Genomic DNA, 23,917 nt, shown 5'->3' with positions numbered 1-23,917 from the left:
ACTTAGAATCCCACATATTTGGACTTCTAAGCTGATCATATGTAACAAAATTTATTATTCATTCCTACATCTCTCCCTCCATCCATCCATCCATTCCTCTCTCCCTCCCTCTATCTATCCATCTGTTTGTATATTGATTTACATCTTTTTCTTTCTGTAATTCCTAGCTTCCTTTGTGTGGATTGTTCCCACTGTAATATCTGAAGACTTCTATGAATTGATGAGAATAGGTCATCTAATCAGTTTTGGTCTTCTCAAAGGTTCAAAGTTTTACAACAAAACTTTCTTTCCCAGTGGGTGGGCAGGATGCTGGCCTTATGGAGATGAATGACAATGGGAGGTCCCTGAGTTCCTGCCACTAGAGGTGCCAGCAGCTTCAGGGGTCAGAATGGACGGAGCCATACAACACACCCTGCCCTCCATAACCAAGGATTCCAGACAGGATAGAGTGTTCCTGAGAATCATGGAGTGGGTAGGAGCTCATTATGCTCCTATCTGTCCTGGGGCTGCCTGGGGGCCAGGCTCTCGAGGGTGGAGGTAAAGTCCACTAGCCTATACAGCCCACTGCTTTGCCTTGAGGAGATTAATAGGCAGGCTCAGAGCCAAAGGGCCCACTGGAAAGAGGCTCCTTAATGATCCATTCCTCTGTGGCCATCATTAATCAGACCCTAGAGGGATTCTTCTCACGGTGTGGGTGGGCTGAGGGAGCAGGCTCAACTGGGCCCAATTGACTGGATTCTCCCGTCTACCGGAAACATCTCTCCAAGTCCAGAAACCCTTTAACCCATGCTTGAATTTTATCTTAAATGGAAGAAAACCTAATGGCAGCCCAAGTTGTGAGTACTCAGGGGAATCTGGTGCCTAGAACCAGTGACAATCTAGATTTTAGTTATTTGAACTTAAAGATTTGATCTGTTGATTGTTTTCCTGTGTTCTCCCAAGGCTCAATATTCAATAGGCACTCAACATAATAATCCCAATGAGTAACAAATGAATGAAAGAAGGAATAAGCATGAAGATTGGTTAAATCAATCCCAAGGGAATAATAAGGAACCTAGACAAAGGAAATTGTTTACTTCTTGTCTAGGCCCATGGGATAGAGTTGCCAAGTAAAATATTGGCCTATGTAATATTTGGAACATATATACTGGAAAATCTCTGTTGTTTATCTGAAACTCAAGGTTAACTGGGGATCTTCTAATTTTATTTGCTAAATATGGCAACTCTACCAAGAGAAGAAGTCATTGATAAATGTAAGATCAGAACATAGCCATCCCAAATCTCAATTCGTTTTTTTTCAATGAAGTTTTTAACTTAAGTGCAGAAACTTTTTCTGACATGCCACCTTGTGAACAGCTATCTCCTGTGGTATGCACATCAGCTCCCTTGTACTTAGAGCAGTGCCCAGGTGTTGTACATCTGGATGTTCCTTAAGGGGTAGAACAGGGCTGTTGGGGCATAAAAGAGTCACTGCCTTCTAACCCAGGCTGGGCAAGTAGCCACAGAGGAAGTAACAAATAAACTATTTAAGTTTTAAAAACTTGAATAACTAAGTTTTTCAAAAATAGTTTTACAATTTTTAGTTTTTAAAAAAAAGTCCCTTTTGTGTACAATTCTCTGAGCTTTTAACGTATGTACAGATTCATATAACCATCACCATAGTCAGGGTCCAGGCAGTTCCACTACCCCAGAAAACTCACTGCTGTTCCCTGCCACCACCACCACCGCTAGTCCCTGCAAACATGGGTCGGTTTTCTCCATCTATAGCGATGGCTTTTACAAAATGTCCCATAAATAGAATAATCTATTATGTAGACTTTTGAGATTGGCTTATTCTATGCAGCAAAAGGCTTTTATGACATCCATGCTGTTGCATGTCTGAATAGATTTATCCCTTTTTATAAATATTGCTTTTTATTGTTTAATATACCTTAATTTTTAATCAATGCATAGTAATCGTACATATTTCTGTGGGAGTATGTCACTCCAACATGTGCATTGATGTACAATGATTTGATCAGCAGAACTGTGCTCAGTAGTATACCGGCATAAAGAATCCATTCACAGGACATTTGATTTTGTTTTGTTTTTCTGGCAACTATGAATAGAGAAGCTGTAACCACATGTGAAAAGGTCTCTGTGTGAACATAAATTTTTATTTTTTTAGGCTAAAAACCTAGAAGGAGGGACTGAAGGGTCATATGTTAAGTATAAGGTTAATTTTATAAGAATTGGCCCAACTGTGTTTTGAGGGACTATACCATTTTGCTTTCCCATTGCAATGTCCAGGCACTCTAGTTGCTATGCATCCTTTCAAAATCTTTGTGATATTGGTTGTTATGCTTGTTTTGCTTTTAGACACTCTAATAGTTGTATAGTGGTGCCTCCTTATGATATTAATTGTCATGTCTCAAATGGCTAATGATGTTGACCAACCTTTGGTGGGCTTATTTGGCAGCAATATAACTTCTGTGGTGAAATGTGCCTTTATATCTCTTGCACATTTAAAAAACATTTTTCCTTACTGTTGTATTTGAGAGCTCTTTATAGATTCTGGTACTGGTCTTTAGTTGGATAAGTGATTTGCAAATATTTTCTTCCAGCCTGTAGTTAATCTTTTCACTCTCAACAGTTTTTTCCCCCAAAGTTTTAAATTTTGTTCAAGTTCAATTTATGATGTTTTATGAAGTGTACTTTGCCTAACTCAAGTTCATAAAGATTTTATCCTTCATTTTCTTTTACAAGTTTTATAACAATGATCCAATTTGAGTTAATCTGAATAAATTTCATTAGGTTGAGGTTTATTTAATTATTTGCATATAAATAACTAATGATCTAAGATTAATTTTTGAAAAGTTTCTTGTTTCTCCTTGAACTCTTGTCAAAAATCAATTGCAATGTTTTCTATATCTGTGTGAATCTATTTCTGGACTCTCTTTTCCATCCCATTTGTCTATGTGTCTGTCCTTCCACCGGTGCCACATGTTGTGATTACCTGGCAAATTTTTAAATAGGGATGCATGAGTCCTCCAATTCATTCTTGTTTTTCCAAATTGTTTTTGATTTCCACTTTCTTTTCCTTTCAACCTAAATTTTAGAATTCATTCATTCACATATATAAACAATCTTGCTGAAATTTTATTGGAATCACATGGGTCTTTAGGCCTATTGGGGGAGAACTGGCAACTCAAAAGTGTATTGAGTCTTCTAATTCATGAACATGTATGTTTTTCCACTTCTTTCAATTTTTGCCTTCTTACATCAGTATTTTACAATTTTCTTCATAGAAATTCTGGACATTTTGTTATCTCTGTGAAATATATAAGAATGTTAGTTTTGGTGCATCATTATTTCGAAAATTTTAGTTTCTAATTGTTAATTGATAGCATATGGAAATACAATGGGGGTTTTATGTGTTACTCTTGTTTCTTGCAAGCTGGCTAATCTCACTTATTAATTATGAAAATGTTCTTAAAATTCCATGAAATTCTTCATTTTTTTCTGTGGGGTGTGTGTGTTTGTGTGTGTGTGTCTGTATTCCCTTCATTTATTTTTATTCAGTTATTATACTCTATATTTCCAATATAACATTAAGTAGGTAAAATTATTATAATATATATTTTTTGCCTTGTTTCCGTACTTAAAAGGGAAAGCATTCAGTACTTTGTCACAGTGGGTTTTGTTACTGTTGTTGTTGACATTTTGTAGCTGCCCATGTCAGGTTAAGGAATAATGTTTTTGTTACTGGATTGGGGAGAATTTTTGACTTGATTACATGTGAAACTTGCCGATTTTTCCTGCATCAATTGATATGAACATGTGTTCTTTCTTTTTAATCTGTTAATATGGTGTATCATATTGACTGATTTCCCAATATTCAGTCCATCTTATGCTCTCTCTTGATTGCCATTTATTATTCGTTGTATATTTTGCTGGATTCAGTTTGCTAATAGTGTGTGAATTTTTGTGTCTATGCTCATGAGGGATATTGGTTTGTAGTTTTCTTCGTGTTTCCTTGTGTGATTTTAGGCCAGGATAATGCTGGCCTCAGAAAATAAGTTGGTGATTATTACCTCTTCTATTTTCTGAAAGATCATGTAAAATTGATGTTATTTTGAAATGAACTGAATGTTTGTTTTCCCCCCAAAATTATATGTTGAATCCTCAATCCTGATGTGATGGTATTAGAAGGTGGGGCACTTGGTAGGGAATTACACCATGAGGCTATGTAGAGCCTTTAGTGCCCTTATAACAGTGATCCCAGAGAATTCACTTGCCCTCTTTCCACCATGTAAAGCACACAGCAAGAAATGAATGATGAAGCAGATATTGTGACCTCACCAGATGACATATCTACCAGCCTTTTGATCTTGGACTGCCTAGCTTCCAGAACTGCAAAATATGTTTCTACCGCTTATAAGCAACCCAGGCTGTGGTACTTTATTATAGCAGCCTAAACTGACTAAGAAGTCTTCCTTAAATGTTTGTAAAATTTAACAATGAACCATTGGGGACTGGACTTTTCTGTTTTGAAAGTTTTTTTTTTTTAAATTCAATTTCTTTAATCATTAAAGGTCTATTTAGGTTGTCTAGTTCTTCAAAAATGAGATTTATTAGTTTGTGGTCTATTTCATTGATGGTTATTGTTGGGGATGCATTGTTCCTACTATTGCCTTATAATCCTGGTAATATCTATGAGTTTTAGTTACTCCTCTTTTGGAATTCAGGATATTTGTAACTTGGGTCTTCCCTCTTTTTTCATTCTTAGTCTAGCTAATCCTTGTATTAATCTTTTGAGAGAAATGGGGTTCTTTTTTGGCCTCATTTATTTTTTTCTATTACCTTTCTTTTTTTCAATTTTACTGATTTCTGCTACTTATCATGTCCTTCTTGCATACAATTTACGTTTATTTTGCTGGTCTTTACAAGTGGAAGTTTATATTATTGACTTGAGATCATTCTTCCATTTTAATAGGAACTTTTAAAGCTATCAATTTCCCTCTACTCACTGATTTGGATGCATACTTACCATAAGTTTTTTATGTTGTGTTTTCGTATTTTTCAGTTTGAAATATTTTCTAATTTCCCTTGAGGTTTTTTTGACCCATGGGTTATTTACATTGTCTGTTAGCTATTTTGAAAATTTCCAGTTACCTTTCTTTTTTAGGGGAGATGGGTACAGGGATTGAACCCAGGGGCACTTGATCACTGAGCCATATCCCCATCTCTACTTTGTATTTTATTTACAGACAGGATCTCACTGAGTTGCTTAGCACCTCGCTCTTGCTGAGGCTGACTTTGAACTCACGATCCTCCTGTCTCAGCCTCCCAAGCCACAGGAATTACAGATATGGGCTACCGTGCCTGGCTCAGGTTATCTTTTATCACTGATTTATAATTCAATACCATTATTTTCAGAGATCATTCTTTATATGATTCCCACTTACTGAAATTTGTTAAGGCTTGTTTCCTGATTCAGAACATACAACATATTTGTGACTATTCCATGTACTCTTGAAAAGAAAGTGTATTCTGCTGCTGTTTCATAGTGTTTTACAAATTATCAGTTGGATCTAGTTGCTTGGTGGTAATAGTTGTTCTGTATCAGTAGTTCTAATCTGGGGGCAGTTTTGCTCCTCAGTGGACATTGGGCAATATCTAGAGACATTATTGGTTGATACAACTAGTGGGCAGCTACTGGCATCTAATGGATAGACTCTTCTGGCCTTACACTGTTGGACATCCTACCCTGCACAGGGTCTTCCCTCTCATCTTTACCAATAGCCAAGAATTTTCTGGCCCAATTTCAATAGAGCTGAATCTTGAGACTGAGTCAATAGAGCTGAGGTTGAGAACACATTGTTCCTTGCTGATTTTTTACTTGCTGTATTGATTATTGAGAAGAAAGCATCGATATCTTTAGCGATAACTACAAATTTGTCTATTAATATTATTAGCTTTTGCTTCATTTATATTGAAGCTCTGTTGTTAGGTATGTACATATTTAGGATTTTTCTTTGTTTTCTTGGAAAATGTCATTTTAGTATATTTTTCTCCCTTTCAGCTAAATTTTCTTGTTCTGGAATATTCTTTGTCTGAGATTAATGAAGTTGATTCAGCTCCTTTAGTGTTTTCTTGGCATGTCTTTTCCAATTTCTTTCAGTTAAACTCATTTTTGTTTAAAGTGAACTTCTGATACATACCAATGTTTATAACAGTACCATCCACAATAGCTTGGCTAGGTGTACCCATCAGCAGATGCATGGATAACCCCAGGTATGAAAACACAAAACAAAACAAACAACAACAATAAAAACAAACAAACAAAACCAGATTTTCTTTGCTCTGACTGATCCTAAAAGACCCCTTTCCTGTTCCCTGGACTAAAATTACAATAATGACAAGATCTTCTTGAAAATCAGAAATCTTTCTGCCCTCACTTGATGTTTGGGGTTGCCTTTGAATCCAGGCCAAGAGATACAGATGGGAGCAGGAGGGAAGACTCAGAAAACATGCCACCAGATTGTTCTGAGTTAGGGGTTTTGTCTTTGATCATCCCAATACCACTTGTCTTTAAGTCCTCAGTGTGCTTCTCTGTGTGTTCTGCCTCAGGTCTTTACATGCTTTCAGTGGGCAAGGTGGGGCAGGGTGCCCACACTCTCACTTCACTGTAACAGGAAGCTTTAAAGCTGTCTTTTTAAAGCTGCTTTAACCTACCTGGCTTCTCTGAGCTGAATGATACAGAAACTTCCTAACTGGTGAACAAAGTGCCAGGCCTGGTGACCAGCCAATTATGCCTGAGTGTGGTATGTCCGCCATTTCTGAGAAATAGAATCAGCTAACAAGGCTTGCTCAAAAGAATATCAGTGCTGCCAAGAACTGAGACTCCTTTCACTGATTTACTGTGGAGATCAACACACCAAGCCCAGGAGGCTATGATCTAACAGGATTGAGTAAGGCGAGACCCTCTGGTCTTCAATTAAGAGTGGTGATAGTGGGATTCATTATAAGCACAGGAAGGTCATTTTTTTCCCTTCGGACCCTGAAGATTACTGAATGAGAAACATGTGAGATAATAGGTCACACATCCTAGTTGCTGGAGACTCATGAACATGGCTCCTGATAAAAGAGTCTGGATGATGGAAAACATACGTGTCTCCCTATCTACCTTTCCTGGGGCTAGAGGCAAAACAAGTGTTTGGCTTCCAATAGCATGCTTCTGAATGCTATTGGGAAACTTGATCCAAAAGTAGGAAATCAGCAAACAAGAGCCATCAAATTCTAGAAGAAGAAAGGGGTTGCAGAAACACAAAGAACAGTGTTTGCACCCTCTTCCTTGCTATAGAACTTTTTCGCTTCTGAGTCTCAGTGTTCCTCGCTTTATGATAGGGATGCTTCCATGGATCTTGTTGGGTTGTTGAGGATTGGAGACACTATGTTTAATAACTAAAATTAAGATGTTACTGTGTGGCAGGCATTGGTAAAAGTTCTATGTAGTAGTACAGATAATTTTCCCTCCCTAAGAGCTCTTTGAGGGGGTTGTTTTCACAAAACAAGGAAATTTGGGCATTGAGAATTTAAGAAAATTATTAGCAGCAGAACTGAATTTCTAAGTCAAGAATGCTGAGGCTAGAATCTTCCATCCCCTCTACATTCTACTTCTCTGTGTGGTGGCATTCATAACTATCATAACACCTATGCGTGCAGGGGATTCTACTGTGAGGCTGGGGAGGGGTAGGAGGTGGAGAAAGGAAGCATTGTCTTATAGCTTCACCTGGCTAAACTCCAGTCCTCTGCATGCTTATAGTGTAGGCAAAGCCTGACAACCTGGGCTCAATATAGCTCCTGTTGCCCTGTATTTATATTAGTCAAGGCCTGACTGATTCCTCTGAGTCCAAAAGGTGAAGAGAGATAAAATAAGTCTTTCTTAACTCCCACTTGATTTCCTCATAACCAGGCTTATGTTGCATCTGATTGAAACCCCTTCTTAGGACAGTCATATGAAGAAGACTCTAAACTTATATGGGGTATAGGAAGTGGCAGATAGTCAAGAAACACATGTGCATGCATGTGCACACACACATACATACATACACACACACACACACACACACACACACACACCTGGGGTCAGGAGTACATGTCAAAGCCCAGGACAATGGACGCATTCATAAGTCATAAGGATGCTAGAGATGCATTCAGCATCCTTTAGGTCAACCACGCACCTGCCTTTCAACATCTAGGAAAATTGAAGCCTGAAAATTGCACACAACTTGATAATTGAGAGGAATCAGAGCATCAGCAGAAGTAACCCACCCAAAAGTCTTTACCAAATTCTACTGATGCTCTGACTCCTCTCAATTATCTGTTTGTATTCTTTTAGACCATCATGGAGCAAAGCACATGATTTGGGGCTAGTCCAGTACCCTTATCTCCTCTCGTAACTAATTTTTCTTTTTGTTCATACCAGAGTCTATCTTCTAGAATTTTCATGTAACTCCTTCCTCAAACTGATTACCATCCAATCAGAAAAATATTCTTCAAACAAAGTCTCTTAGTAAAAGAACATGGCCCAGGTTGGGAGAGGCATGAAGGGCAAGAAGATCACCTTCAATGTGGCCAAGAATTGTATTAGAATTACTTTTGATGGGAAAAGACGCCTCGATCTGAGCAAGATGGGACTTACCTCCTTCCCCAAGTGCATTCTGCGACTCAATGATGTGGACGAGCTTGATCTTAGCCGGAACATGATAAGGAAGATCCCTGAATCTATTTCCAAGTTCCAGAACCTGCGTTGGCTGGACCTGCACAGCAACTACATAGATAAGCTCCCTGAGTCCATTGGCCAGATGACCACCTTGCTCTACCTCAACATCAGCAACAACAAGCTGACCACCAACGGACTGCCTGTGGAGCTGAATCAACTCAAGAACATCCGTACTGTCAATCTGGGTTTGAACCACCTGGACAGTGTGCCCACCACACTGGGTGCTCTGAAGGAGCTCCATGAAGTGGGGCTCAATGACAACCTGCTAAAAACCATTCCAGCAAACATCTCCAAGCTCCCCAAGCTGAAAAAGCTTAACACGAAGAGAAACCCTTTTCCAGACACTGAGCAGTCAACCTCATTCATAGATTCCATTAAAAGGATGGAGAACCTGTATCTGGTGGATGCAAAAGATCTGTGTGGGCCCTGCCTGCGGAAATGCCAACTGGCCCGGGAAAATCTGAACAAAATGAAGAGCATGGTTTTGCCAGGACCCAGAAAAGCCATCTTCCCAAATTTGGTCTCACCCAACTCCATGGCTAAGGATTCCAATGAAGACTGGAGGTGACCTGGGACCCTGACCCTGAGGCAGGAGAGGAAAAGGTGGAGGGAAGGGGCAGTGGGCTGCATCCACAGGAAAGTGAAGGCTCTTCCCATTACGTCTATAGCTCTTCCTCCCAAGCCCATAAACACCTTCTTCTACCTCCTCTGCTTATGATTTTGCTGATGAAAGGGCTTTTGGTTCCTTGCCAGTGACATACCTTTCCCTCTTCTCTGCAGGCACATACCCACATGTACAGACACAGTGATTCTGAGAAAGGCCATCCATCACGCATCTCACTTGTGCCCCAGAATTCTCCTGCCTACTACTCGCAGCCGCAGCAGCTCTTGCTGCCAGCATGCTCTTATTCTCATTCTCACTGGCATTTCAGGACCCACAGCCAGTACCCAAAAGTTCTATGGGAGTTTTTTGAATCTGAGCTTCAAAGGGCAGCAATCCCATAGGATGAGTTGGTGGGACAGAAGATGGCACTAGTCTTGGGTGAAGAACAAAGACAAGCTAGAGAGAGGAACAGGTCTTATAGTGAAGTATTGGTGGGTATCATCTTGGATCTAGAGCTGTACTATCCTTTCCTCTTATCTGCACTTGCAAAATTTGCTCCAGGAGCTTTCTAGACTAAACCTGCAGGCCCTTGAACTGGCTGTGAATGAGTGAACCTATTTCATCCTGTGCTTTTCCATACCCTTGTGGGGAGGTAGGAAAGAACAGAGGCAGGCATGGGTTATTGGTTGGTGTTTTAAACAAATAAATACCTTACTAGACACCATGCTAGGTGCAGGACCCCTGTCCAGTTGGGAAAAGCTTGGCTTGCCTGCATAAACTGGAAGAGAAACTATCTGAAAGAAGGTGGGGAAGAACATCATAGTCTGAGGAATTAAGGATATTAGGACCATGGTCTTCGTAACCATGATTTAAGACTTCTCAAGATAATTATAAATATACATAACTATAAGCTATGGTTAGACTTTTAAGGTGTGCAGGGTTGGCCTGGCATAGAGAAAAGCCAGATTCTTCTCATTGGATAGGTCCATGACATCTCTGCTTCTCTTGCCAGACTTTTGGAGTACCTTACTTAGCATTCCCTCATCTATAAAGTAGGAATAGTACCATACCTAACTGCAAGAGCTGTCATGCATCTAAAACAGGCAGCACAAAGAATATGAACTCACTCACACAGGTTCTCTCCTGGACAGTGAGCTTGGTGCATCTCAAAGCTGAAATACCATCTTGGATAGTGGCACAAGTCACAGGATCTTTGGGCAGAAATGATAGTATAGAGACAACCCTAAAATGACTTATGAACCTTCTTCTGCCCTCACTGTTTGCCACTCACTTATAACCTCATACTGACTAAGAGGAAGGGACTGAGAAAGACACCTGAGGAAGGTTCTTCCCCCACAACTTTCCTGAGTGGTGGCAAGTTTGCTGTCGTGGTCATTGTTCAGCATGGAGCCTCCATCTGAGTAGGGGGATTAGCTTATCTCTTTTTCACAATGTGAATCACAGCAGACAGTATGCTTCATTTTTTTTCTCCTACTTTATTTCCTTTTTTAATGCTTAGCTCCCACAACTTTGTTGCACTTTGAAAATTTCAGATCTAGATTCAAAATTCTAATCTTACTTTCTTCCCTTTATTAAAACTTTCTGCTAGAAAGTAACAAAACCTCAATCTAGTTTTAAGTAGAATAACTTAAAGTACCCACTATTCTACAGTGTAAATAATTTCTAATATTGGCAGCCTTCCTTACTAGTTATTTTTCTTTGAATCTATTTATGCAGAGTTAAAATTACAGCATTCCTGTCATTTCTATCCTGCATTGCAGCCCACATTGTCATGCAGTCTTTATAACCATAATATGAAACATCTGCAAGAGAGTTATTCTTATGGATATGCATAACTATAGGTTACTTTGGGCATTTAAGTTGTTTGCAATTTTGTTGTTGTTAATGGAAATGGTTTTGTGCTGAGAGGCTGGATTACTAAAATGTTTTTTTAAAATAATTTGGATGATTTATTTGTATATATGCATTGCTAGAAATATTGTGTGAAAGGTTTTTTAAAAATATAATTTTTGATGTATGCCAAGAATAAGTTCACATATATTTGTCTACCAGTAATATGCTAGAGAGCCAGCATCAAGCACTGCCCATTACACTTTTCATTGAATGTCAGCAATGGTTTATTAGAAGCCCTCTTAAGAGTGGGGGCAGTCATGTCTGAGATATGCATGATACTTTTGGTTCAGGGGCCTCACTAGGTTGCTGGGCCCTGGGCATATCCATAAGGAAGACAGGCTGGCATTTTTGTTACTTCCTCTTTGACCCAATAGGGACAGAATTCATACAGAGGACACACATCTAAGCAGATTGGGAGCTAGTTATTTGGATATTGCTCATTTCAATTACTCTCCTCTTGAGGCATTTTTGTATTTTGGAGAATTAGCATCACCTTCTTAGGTACGTAAAAAGATCTGCAGAACAGAGTAGTTAAGAAAAGCCTTGCAGTTACTGATCCCACCTCTGCCCCCAAGGAGGATCCAGGTCTGGGGCAGGGGTTTATCACTCTGCTCCTTCCTCTGCCCCTGGCAGCACAACCCTCACTGTGCTTGGTCAGGTCCACCTCCTGGATTTGCTGCCAGTGGTTGGTTGGCATGCAAGCTGACAGCCTCGCTCTAGTGTTCCATGATGTTTTTGCTCTTATCTCCAGGTCCTAAGAAGGGGTTTCAGGGCACTGGAGTTCACCAGAGTTGAGCAATGAATGGGCAGTGGGCTTTGATTTGCCACTGAAAGTACTCAGGTCAGATACCATTTTAGAAAGAAAATGCTGGCAGTAGAATGAAGCACAGACTGGAGATATTGACTAGTTAGGAGACTGCATTTTATTTCTTTTTCTGCCAAGGAAAAGTTTGATGATAATGTTCCTTCATACTCTAAAATGCCACCATTACCTTTACCTCCTGGAGATGGTATAAAGCCTAAGAATATTTGATAGTAAATCCATGGGATTTCTCTTTCCTCAAGTAGAATAAAAACTGACTTTTCACTTATCCTTACCCTATCCATCGCTCTTTTGGGAAGCTAGCCATGACCTGGGTGACACTGATGTGACCTCAGGATGACCTGTGTTTTGCCTTGTGGTCTGGAGAAGTTGCTCAGCCTCTTTTGTCTCCATTCCCCAGGATGCGCACACCTTCCTGGAATAGCTTACGACAAAGACAGGAAGAGTAATCAACTAACAGGAATCAGCGACTCTGAAGAGGAGAAGCCCTGAGTTAGGAGAAGACAAAGAGTGACACAGGGAACATTCTGGAAGTCAGGCTCTCTGGTGCTGCCCAAGCCACTGACTTGCCTTAAGAATATCTGCTTTGCCTACCTTCCTTTAGGAAATGTGTGAGAAGGTGTGAAAATGACTTGGGAAAATATTTGAAGTACTTTTTTAAATGTAGAAGAAGCATTTAAGAAAATTATTAATATACTATTGACAAATAAAGACAAAAAAAGATGTTAAGACTTTAAAGGCTTACAATCTCAACTTTTCACTCAACTGGAACAATCAGACACCAGTAGCCTATGAGAAGATACATATATATATACTGAAATACTTCAAGCAACTAACATTTATACAAAATATTTACATAGAGAAATAACCACATTAAAATCTTTTAATTATGCATAGGTAGGCAGAAAACAGAAATGAAGAATAAGGAAAAATCAGAAAATAAAAGATATTTATGTCCCAACATACCAATAATAACATTAAATGTAAATGGTCAACTTTATTTGTAACAGCTACAAACTAGAAACAATTAAATGTCCCCCAATGAACAAATGGTTAACCAAAGTCTGGAATATATCATGGAATACTATTCAGCAATAAAAAAGGAGCACAATATTTATACATGCAACAACTCAGATGGATCTCAATGGCATTGGTTTGAATTTTAAAAGGCCAAAGATTGCATACTCCATAATTCTATTTATAGAACATTATCTAAAGGACAAAATGATAGAGAAGAAAAGAAGACCAGTGGTTACCAGGAATTAAGGATGGTTGGGAATGGCAGGGAGTGGGTATGATCAATAAAGTAGTGGTTCAAGAGATACATTTGTGGTGATAAAATAATTGTATGTGTTGATTATGATGATCATTACATGTGGTAAAATGATAATAACTATGAACATACATGTACCAGTGTAAATGTCCTGGTTTTTGAAATCGTACAATAGTTATGTAACACGTACCCATTGTGGGGAGTTAGATTAGGTGAAGGGTACCCAGGCTGTCCCCTTTACCACTCCTACATTGAAACACTCTACCTGGCTTCCATCTTCCACCCTTATAATCTGTGTGGCCATTCTGGCTAGTCCTTCCCCATCTCTCCTGCTGGCTCCTCCCCATGTACTTCCCCTCTAGAGGCTGGTGTGCCCAGGGTACAGTCCTAGACTTCTTTTCCATGTTCATGCATTTTCCTGTTGATCTTGGTCTACTCTCGTGGCTTTAAACACCATCTCATTTCCATCTCTTGACCTCTCTCTCAAACTCCAACTTCATATATCCCATGGTCTACATAATGCCCCCACCTAGACACACAACAGGCATCTCAAAATACACACATCTAAAGCCGCCGAGCTCCTGCTATCCAACACAGCCCCATAGAAGCTCTTCCTGGCTGTCCACATTTCATTTTCTAGCTGCTCAAGGCTAAGTTCTTGGTCTTGTCCTTAAATCCTTTCTAAGACACACATAAACCTCACACTGGGCTTATCATCAAATCTCATAATTTTTATCTTCAAAATATGTCCACAGTCTGACCATTCACAGCATCTTGGTTACTATCTCCCAAGTCATCCTCATTCACCTGGATTACAGTGTTCCCCTAATCAGTCTCCAGCTTTTGCCCTTGACCTACAAAGGTCTATTCTTGACACAGGAGCCACAATAATCTTTTTTCAATGTAAGTCAGTTCACAAGAATCCTCAGAACTCTCCAATGCTTCCCATTTATTCAGAGTAAAAGCCAACACCATGAGCCCTTGAGAACTGCACAAACTCACCTCTCCTACTCCTCCCCCATCTGCTCTAACTCCCTACACCCCACCAAGGAGCAGCTCCAGCCTCAGCCAAGCCAGCCAGGCTCCCTTCGGGGCATTTTCATTGTTATTCCCTCCATCTAACATATTTTGTGGGTTACCTGTGTAACAGGTTTCCCCAATTCATTCAAGTCTTAATTCAAATATTATTAATAAGAACTTTGAATTCAATGTGAACCTCTCTCTGCTTTGTTTCTTATACTTATTATTTAATATGCTTTACAGTACATTCATTTAAATTGTTTAATATCTAGTCTCCTCACAAGAAGGTAAACTCAATAAGGACAGGAGAATGTTTTTGGCTCTTTTGCTGGTTATTCTGTTAAGTGCCAAATTCTTTATATCACAAGTTATCAAAAAAAATAATTTTTGAATTGGTGAGGCCTATTCCATACTTATTACCACTCCTGGGTCATACTTCCTATCCTATTCCCACATAATTCTGGTGAAAACCAGTAACCATCTTTTCCTCCTATTCTCATTCCTAACTGAAATTAAAAAAAATATTTACCGATTCTGAATTGGCCTCCTAGAGAACTGGGCACCAACAAAGGGGCTCCTGAGTAAGGGCAATAGGCTTTCATTCCCTGGACACACGCCCCATATCACATACCCACAAATCACCATCTGGTGACTATCTCATCATGTATAGACCAAGTTCTCTCATCCAAAATGCTTGGAGAACCACAAATGATTCTGTTTCCACATTTTTTAAATGTTGGAATATTTGCATATACTATTGGGTTATCTTGGGGATCGGACTCAAATCTAACCAAAAAATTCATATTGGTCTGCTGAAAGTCATCAATGACCCTTAAGTTGCCAAGTTCAATGGTTATTTCATATATACCTTAACATACAACCTGAAGGTAATTTTTACAAGATTTCTAGTACATCTGTCTTTTAACTGCCACCTGTCCCATGAGGTCACACATGGAATTTTCCACTTTGTAGCATCATATTGGTACTCAAAAAGTTTTCGATTTTGGAGTATTTTGAATTTTTCTGAATAAGGATTCTTTAACCTGAATTTAGCCTATGAGCATTCAGAAGCACTCATTATGCAAAGACAGACTTGGGATGCTTCCCACATCTGCACCCGAGGGCCTCAACCCCCAGCTGTGCCTATAGCAAACTACCCAACCACCAGTCAGGAGCCGCTTGCCACCATTTGGGTCTGAAAAAGCCACAGAGTGTGTGGAACTTCAGGCATATTCATAGTGGTTTAATTGGAAGAAAGGATTTCAGGATGATGAAGAATGAAAGGAGATGGGAAAGGAAAAAAATAAAGGAGAAATGGGTGGACATGCTCTTTGCATGACTCTTTAAAGTAGGACCAGACAAATATAGACCAGCAAAGTAAGGTCTGCACCAGGCCCAGAGAGCCTCTAGTCCTGACTTACCTTAGATTGAGGGGGTCCTCTGTGACACCTTTCCCCTTCAAGCTGGGCTGGAAAGAGCAAAAGCTAAACAAAAAAAGAGAACAATTTTATCAGGAGAGCCAAGCCCTTCCCACCACCACCAGAGATATTTTCCAAATCAGAAGTTGGCCCATTCTTTCTCCTCCACCTCCCAGTCCCATCCTGTCCTGAGGTCATGAATACCAGGCCCACTGTGCCCTGAGGCATAGCTCATTCTAACTTCAACACCAACAACGATGACAGTAAAACAGTAGGTACTAAAGTCAATGTGCTTGTGGCATCTCCTCTGGGCCAGGCATTTGATAGTTCCATGGCCAATTGTGACAACCACTGCTGTCCATTCCAGTGTGTCAGTGCCATCTTAATTTAAGCCTCCTTGATAGCTTTGGAATTTACACCAGGCTATACTCTTGAACTGAGCTGTGTGTTATAGTGTGGATCTTAAATGTAGCCCCAAAGCCAATGTGTTAAAGGCTTGATTCCCAGGGTGGTGCTATTGAGAGGTGGTGGAAACTTGGAGAGATAGGGCCTAGTGGGAGGTCTTAAGGTCACTGAAGGCATGTCCTTAAAGGGGACTGGGTAACCCCAGCCCCTTCCTCTTGCTCTCATTTTCTTCCCCACCATGAGGTGAAGAGTTTTGTCACCTGCTGCCACCATCACGTGCTGCCTCATCACAGGCCCAAAGGAATAAGGCCAATTGATCATAAACTGAAACCTCCAAAATCGTAAGCCAAAACAAACCTTTTCTCTTTATAACAACTTTCTCAAGTGTTTCATTATAGTGATGGAAAGTTGACCAACACATATGGAGGCATAAGACTTCTAGATTAGCTACAAGAAACTTTTTGTTTTATACCCAGAAGCCATAAGGGGCAAATGAACCAAGTGTAGCATCACTGGTCCACTTTTTCAGTGTAATCTAAAATGGACCTTGAAGACAATTTTAAGAGGCAACCTAGCAGTAGCCTTTGGAAAGAACTCATTGGAAGTGTCACCTGAATCAAAGGGGCATGTCCAGGGCTGGCAGGCACAGCCTCTCTGCAGTTATTTTGCTCCACTCTGGCCCTGTTTCCTGGATGCACTGGCTGGCCCTGGCACCACTTACTGGCAGAAAGGCAAACTTCTGAGTATAGAAAAGGGCTTCCAGAGTAGGGGAGGGGTCAAGTCTCATCTCTTTAGTTCCAGCTCAAAGTGGAGCAGAACATAGCCACCCTCCATTACCCCAACCACAGCATGGCCTGCTTTGACTTTCCTTCCTGTGCTTTCTAGATTCTTTATACATCTATTTGTCTACAACTTTAGTAACAATAAAAAATAAATAACTGAGTATTATGGGTTCAGATACTGGCTCACATTTCCTAAGTTTTCATCTGGTTGGAGAAAGAGGACAGAGCTGAAGTGACAGGCTTCTCTTTTAAAGAGAAAAGATGCTCCTTGCACCCCTGGAAGGGTGGTTGCTGGGAGTGGTTTCCACTGAAGTTTGAAACTGGAGGGACTGAAATTGGCAATCGGGATCAAAAAGGAAGATTGGGCCAAAGAAAAAGCTTAGTTGGAAAATGAGAAAACAAATCCAGAACATTCTGGAAGTCCCATTAAACAACCAGTTTCTGAACTAGGGTATATCTACTCTATTTTTTCTTCTCCCCATTCACTACTGTACTAAAACCACTTTAATCCATGAAAATGGAACCTACTTCCCAGGTTTTAGGGAAGGAGCTTCTCTACATTTTGTCTATATTTTGTCCTAGGATTCAATAGTTCAGTGGGCAGGAAGCTCTTCCTTTTTTCTAACCTAAATCTTGCTTGCTATGGATTGGAAATACTTTTCCTGAAAATAGACTTGAGCAAACTCTGGGTGCAGGATCAGTTTCCTTGGAAGGAGAATTTTTAATCTCTTACCTTTTGAAGGCCCTACTCCGATCACTGTTGTAGAAGACAAGGAACTTGGAATATCCATTTTGAAAAAAGAGTTCCAGGGCAATATCCTAAAAAGAGAAATATTTTCTTCCTATACCTGATATTTCCTGGAATGGAGAGGCCCCAGGGCAACAGAGTTGCTGGCAGAGGGTCCTGTGGACCTCTGTGGCGGGCAACCCCATAAACAACTCCTTAATTAGACCTTCTGACTTCCCTTTAGGCTATGAAGACCTTGCTGATGGATGAGGGGGGTCTGTACAGAATGAATGGGAGAGCAGGGAGCCTAGCCTCAGCTACCACTTCCCCTGGACAAAGCAGGAAGTGAATGCCCCATTCCTGGGATGGGCAAGAAGCAGACCGAGGGAGAACATGCCCACCTGCACTCTCAAACACTTTCATTTCCAGGTCATGGGCTTGGGGTTTCCTAAACCAGGGTCACCTCACTGGAAACACCACTAGTTAAGTGGGGACCGCTCTCAACCTGGGCAGCATTGTATGCTCATCTGCAGACACAAGAGGCACCAGGGGCCTTGCTCAGTCCATTCTGTTAATCCATCTTGCTGTGGCTATACTGATGTAGCAATGTGGTTATTAATGCCTAAATAAAAACTCATAATTTAATTTTATTTCATTTTTCCTCCCTTTCCTCCCTCCTTCAAACTCTTCCTCCTTTCTATTCCAAATTATGTCAATAAGAAACTTGGAGTAAGGGATAGAGTGCATTCATATGTGGGATACACCTCGTGGGTGAGAGGTGGGGTCATAGAGAGAGAATTCTGGCTGGAGGGATGGCCAGAGAGGGGTGAGGCCTGGACATGGAGGTTCAGACTTAGAGATGGGCTCCTGAATCCAATCATAATAACATCCTGCTTCAATTTGGCTGGGAGTCAATTCTCCAAGTCCAGGACACTAATGCCCTTAAGCAGAGGGGAGACAGTCATAATGATATTGCAAGCCCCCTTCTCTGGTGGATATAAGACCCTCATTTTTTTTCCTTTAATAAGAGAAAAAAAATAATGCACAAAACAGGAAGGGATATAGAATCTGTAGAGGCTACAGCTTACCCGGCTACCTTGAGTGATAGGCTCAGGTTTCTCCTAGCAGAACCAAGGCTAGCTGATTGATTGGTGGCCTTGCTCTCAAAACTGCCCCCTTACCACCCCTGCCCTACTTGGCATTGCACACACACCCTTCCGCTTCTGGCTTCCACTAGTGTCAGGCTAACTGACCATCTGGAAATAATCATCATTTATTGGAGAAAAAGAAACTCACTTACTCCACCTATATGCTACCAAATACAGCCTGTAAGGCAAGCATAAAATCATAAAAAATAACTTTGAGTGCCTACTATGTGGGCCCAAATGTGCTCAGTGTATATGTGCAAGGTAAGAAGAATAAGGCTTGGCTCTCTGTTCCATGATAGTGAGGAAGTTCAGAGAGATGCCGGAAGGAGCCACAGTGGGTGCAAAGAGCCCAGCTCAGCTGCACTGCCCAGAACCTTCCAAGTGGGGCTGCTCCTTCCAGTCACCATCTCCTTCTTGCAAAAGAGCTCCGGAAAGTCAGGCAAACTGAAAACCAAACACTTTTTGAGCAAAAGCAGCACTGAGTAAAGAAGAAAGTACAACAGAGGCCTAGACTCCAAGGAGTAGGCTGGACCCTGGTGAGCAGGGCAGCTGGAACTTTCTAGATTTCACTCCTGTGAAAGGCCTCCCTCAGTTTTGGTTTCAGACAATAATAATAATAATGATAATAATTCATGATGAATTAAAGTACTCCACACATCCAAACTAAATTTGCAAGTGAAATGCACCCTTATTAAGTTCATCAGGGATAAACACCATTCCTTTGCTAGGCTTTGGAACTAACTAGTTCCCTGCAGAGAAGGTGAGTAATGAATCCTGGCCCTTCCCCTCCTCCTACATGGTGCCTCACCCCCAGGCTGTGCACAGGTGCCAAGCACGCTCAAAGAGGTGTGTGTTCAATGGTGCTAAGAGCACACTTGTCATGACCAGGTCCTCCCACCTGCCTGCTCATGCTGTCAGAGCCCCACTGACATACCTGTAGGAGGAAGCGGGCCTGCCGGAGCTCCCTAAGGTCCCAATAGCTGTGGCGCTGGCATGAGTAATGGTCAGAAGATCTGTCTTTGCTGCACATGTTGAAAATGAAGGAATCGCTGATGCTGAAAAGGAAAAAAAGACATGTGTGCACACATTTGCACACCTGTGTGACAGCATCTGACAGGCTCCTTTTATTATCTGCCCCTTCACTAGCCTCATCCAAGTTTCTGGGGACATGCTGGTTGGCTGCTCTAGCCATGCCAACTACAGGTTGGCTTCTTCCATGGGTCTGTTCAGCCCTTTCTGATTGCTTGTCCATGTCCCCTCTGACACATGAAGCCCTGCCCTTGGGAGTAAGGTGGGGTGCCAGCCTCGTCAGGTGATGGTGATGATGGAGGACTCTGTTGACACAGGGTATAAAGGCTGGGGGATGTGGGAAGACTCCCTGGGTACAGGGGTGTGTGAGGAGCTGTTGAACCTTGTGGCTCTTCAGTACCCTGGACCCACATCCCCTATCTCCACATCTCTGGCAACCCTGAGAGTATTCCAGATGATTGTCCTGAGTGGCTGGGGGGTCAGCCCGGGACAAAGAGGTCAAAATGAATTCTGAAGAATTGCTTAACCGCATAGCAAAACCAACTGTCTGCAAGCCAAGGCTTATTTGGTAGGCAAGATCCACGGAGGAGTGAGAGTAAGGGTTGGGGGGTATTCTTAAAATTCCCCAAAGCCAGGCCTTGTAGAGTGAGGAGAAAGCCTGGAGGCTGGGGTAGAGACCCATTCAAGAGGCAAAGTAGGGACACGCATGAGACCCGAGTCCTGCTCCCCACCCACCCTGTGGTATGGTCGAGTGGCCTGTAGGAGGTGGGAGGTAGTCTAGAGAGGAGTTAACTGTGATACTTAAGTGAGATCTTGGAGGCTTTCCCTGAAAGATGTCAGAATAAGCCCACCTCCTTGGGAAAAAGAGGAGAGGGAGGGAGGGGAGAATCTACAATTTATCCAAATATTTGTTCCCAAAGAGATTAACCTTGTGGTGACAGGGTGAAGTTTTTCAGAATTCATACAAAGAGGGACTTGAGAAATAAAGTTGATTTCAGTTACAGATAGTTACATTTATGTACAGCTGGGCCATGTAATCATCTTAATCTTGTATATAACCACAAAAATTCTTATTAAAATATCCTTTTAATAAAGAGAAATGAGGGCCTCCTAAGCACTCTGGCCCCAAGAAGCCTGAGTATGACCACAGGCTCAGAGAGCCAAGAGCTGAAAGACCCCAGCCCAATGTGGTCCTGCTGACCAAGGTCAAGTTTCTGGGAATAGTTGAGGAAATTGTTTTGTCTCTCCTAGTGCTGTCCTCTCTGCCCAGGCCCCAGCCTCCAGGGTCATAAGGCTTCCATGCCACCAATCTGGGGCAAACTGAGTCAGAGGTCTGGCTGTCCCAGGCCTGGCAGGAATGCTCCAGTACATAGTCAGTGGAGGTCCAGGTTACCCAGGGAAACTCTGTACCTGCACCCCCCAGTTTGTGGTCATTGCTGTGTAGAAGGGAAGCCTAAGCCCTCTGTGTACCCCCCAACAGAGCTAGACTTAGAAGATGCCATCGCAGGCATCTCTGTGGTCCTTCCCACCCCTTCTTGGAAGAACCACCCCAGGCCTTCTTCTCTGAGTCACATCACTGTAAGTCTGCTTGGATACAAGATGTGACTTTCATTCTGGCTGCTTCTGCTAGAATGATTTAATTCAAACCTGCTGCCGGCCAAGGCCCTTTGTCCATTATTAATGCCTCTGCTTGGTTTGAGCTGAGCTTTCCCCAAACTTCTCTGACTCCCAGTGAGGCCACAGTGATAATTCAATGTCTGACCCTCAGCTTAGGTTAAGGACAATCTCAAGTTTTCTGTGTTCCCATAGGCCTCTGCTGATGGGAACCACAGCAAATATCCTCCATGCCTTAGCTGCATGTTTGGCTGACTTCCCTCTCCTGTGAGCCATGTAATGACTCAGGCTTTTCCCTCTGGCTCTCTGTGTCCCCCATCTTCCCCCAAGCTCTGAGTATGTTTGCTCAGTGACTGTCATGCTCCTGGCCTGCTGAGAACTTTCCTGTCCATTGTTTAGTTTGATTTTCAAAATGAACCTTGACTGAACATGCATGATTATTACTTCCATATCATAAATCAGGAAACTGCATTCCAGAGGATGAGACTTTTCCAAGGTTGCATGGTTATGAAGAGATGGAACTTGGATTCAAATCCAGGTCCTCTTGACTCTAAAATCCAAGTTCTTTCTAAAACCCAATTTTGATAGAAGTGAATTTATCACCCCTCCCTGAGGCAGAAAGCCTCCCTAAATTTTCATAGAGATCTTCCCACAAACTCCTTCTTCTCAGTTTGCTCTGTGCATATGGATTCTGCAAACTAGGACTCTGAAACACAGAATGAGAAAGAATACTCTGGAAAATGACAAGGGGTTTTTAGGAGAAATGAGTCATTTTTCTCCCACTTATGGTAACTGTATAGCCATATAGGACAGGAGTCCTCAGATAGACCCAAATCTTCAGAAAAACTAAATTATGTGCACCATTGAGTTCACTGATGGAAGTCCAAATCGAGGAGTGTCTGTAACAGTGTTCACACAGATGTGATTGGGGGAATCTTGACAACAATACATGTTCTACAGAATAAATCTGAGTTGAGGCTTCCAAGGTTGATGAGTACGAAGGGGGAGCTGATCCATATTCTTCTTTAGGTAGATCTTTTACTATGATTCGTAGTATGCTGTTCATGCTTCGACTGTCTGATAGCTATCGTGATACCTGAACATTGTCCAGGGTGATCATAGCATAGCATTATATTCTTATTTATATTCTTACTAGGGAAATCACAGTTAAGTGAGTTATAATATTGGTTGACATGTTCTTTGATAGAAATGTATTTCAGAATAAAGTATATTTTGATTTGCTCCTCATTTGAAGTTAATGGATAATTGTCAGAATTATGCCTAGAATTTATACCTGGACTCATTCACTAGATCACAAACCCTTTAGCAGACTTGGCCTGCATCTGAATCATGTCTTCATATCTGTGGAATCTATGATGATGCCTGGTACAAAATAGATTATCAGAAATATTTGTTGAATTGAACTAAATAGGGACAGGATGACTTAAAGCTGTTCAATGATAAGAAGTATCTTATTATATATCCTATCACTAGAGGTCCAGATGGATGGTCTGGGATCCCACCAAATTAGTCAATGCTGTATATTGTGACTGCCATTGTTATGGGCAGGATTGTGTCCCCACCCCCAAATGTGTTTAAGTGAGAATGTGACTTAATTTGGACATAGGGTCTTTACAAAGGTCATCATGTTAAAATAAGGACATTAAGGTGGGCTCTGCTCCAATATAACTGGTGTCCTCACTCAAAAGTGAAATTTGGACACAGAGGCAGATGCAAAGAGGGAAGATGGTATGAAGCCAGGGAGAAGATGACCATGTGACTGGAGCAATGCTGCTCAAGACCAGGAACACCCAGGGCTGTCCACAAACGCCAGAAGCCTGAAGGGCAAGGAAGGATTCTCCCCCTTGAGCAGGCAGCAAAGAAAGGCCCTGCTGACACCTTGATTTCACACTTCTAGGTCCATGACACAGCAATCTCTATTTTCTTTGAAAGCCACCCTGTTTTAGACAGCCTTACCAAACTAATACAAGTGTGCAAGAAGGGGAACCCAACGTAAATTAAACTAACCTCTTTAGAAGAGTCTCAGTTTCTGAGGAAAGTTCCAAAGTACTCAAGTCAAATCACCAATGGGGAAATTAGAGTGTTCTTGAACTTTATTTGGGATATTTTTATGGTGCGTCAGAGAGGCTCTTTCAAGGTCTAATGCTCAATTGTACTTGATGGCAGTCTTTTAAAGAAGCATTTCAGCGTTGACTTAGCTTTATTTTTAACAAGCTTATTTATGCATCTTCCTTAGTCCCCATGGTCAGAATAAGACTTAATCCCCATTGATCTGACATGATCTAAAAGCCCATCTTTGAGAATTGCATCTGCGAGTGTGCCAGTAGTTTCTTAGGACCATAGACAAGACCCCCCAGAGAAAGCACTCTCTG

General features: G+C 41.3%; 2 protein-coding genes across 3 annotated transcripts in view; one reads left to right on the top strand and one right to left on the bottom strand.

Moving 5' to 3' along the window:
* The window catches only part of Wdfy4 (WDFY family member 4), a 253,096-nt gene that overhangs the window by 54,054 nt on the left and 175,125 nt on the right, over nt 1–23,917 (bottom strand). For both annotated transcript variants that reach the window (XM_077798738.1, XM_077798739.1), the window contains 3 exons: nt 19,816–19,936; nt 17,740–17,825; nt 15,823–15,885 (listed from right to left, as the gene is read on the bottom strand). In XM_077798738.1, the coding sequence (XP_077654864.1) occupies nt 15,823–15,885; nt 17,740–17,825; nt 19,816–19,936 (270 nt within the window). The remainder of the gene's footprint in view (nt 1–15,822; nt 15,886–17,739; nt 17,826–19,815; nt 19,937–23,917) is intronic.
* Lrrc18 (leucine rich repeat containing 18) lies at nt 8,568–9,335 on the top strand. Its single transcript, XM_026410856.2, has one exon. It carries the CDS (start codon nt 8,568–8,570, stop codon nt 9,333–9,335), a length of 768 nt encoding a protein of 255 aa, XP_026266641.1.

The sequence above is a fragment of the Urocitellus parryii genome, chromosome 5, assembly GCF_045843805.1.
Source record: "Urocitellus parryii isolate mUroPar1 chromosome 5, mUroPar1.hap1, whole genome shotgun sequence".
NCBI lineage: Eukaryota > Metazoa > Chordata > Mammalia > Rodentia > Sciuridae > Urocitellus > Urocitellus parryii.
Note: the sequence above shows the minus strand (reverse complement) of the source record. Positions and strands in the feature narration are given on the sequence as shown.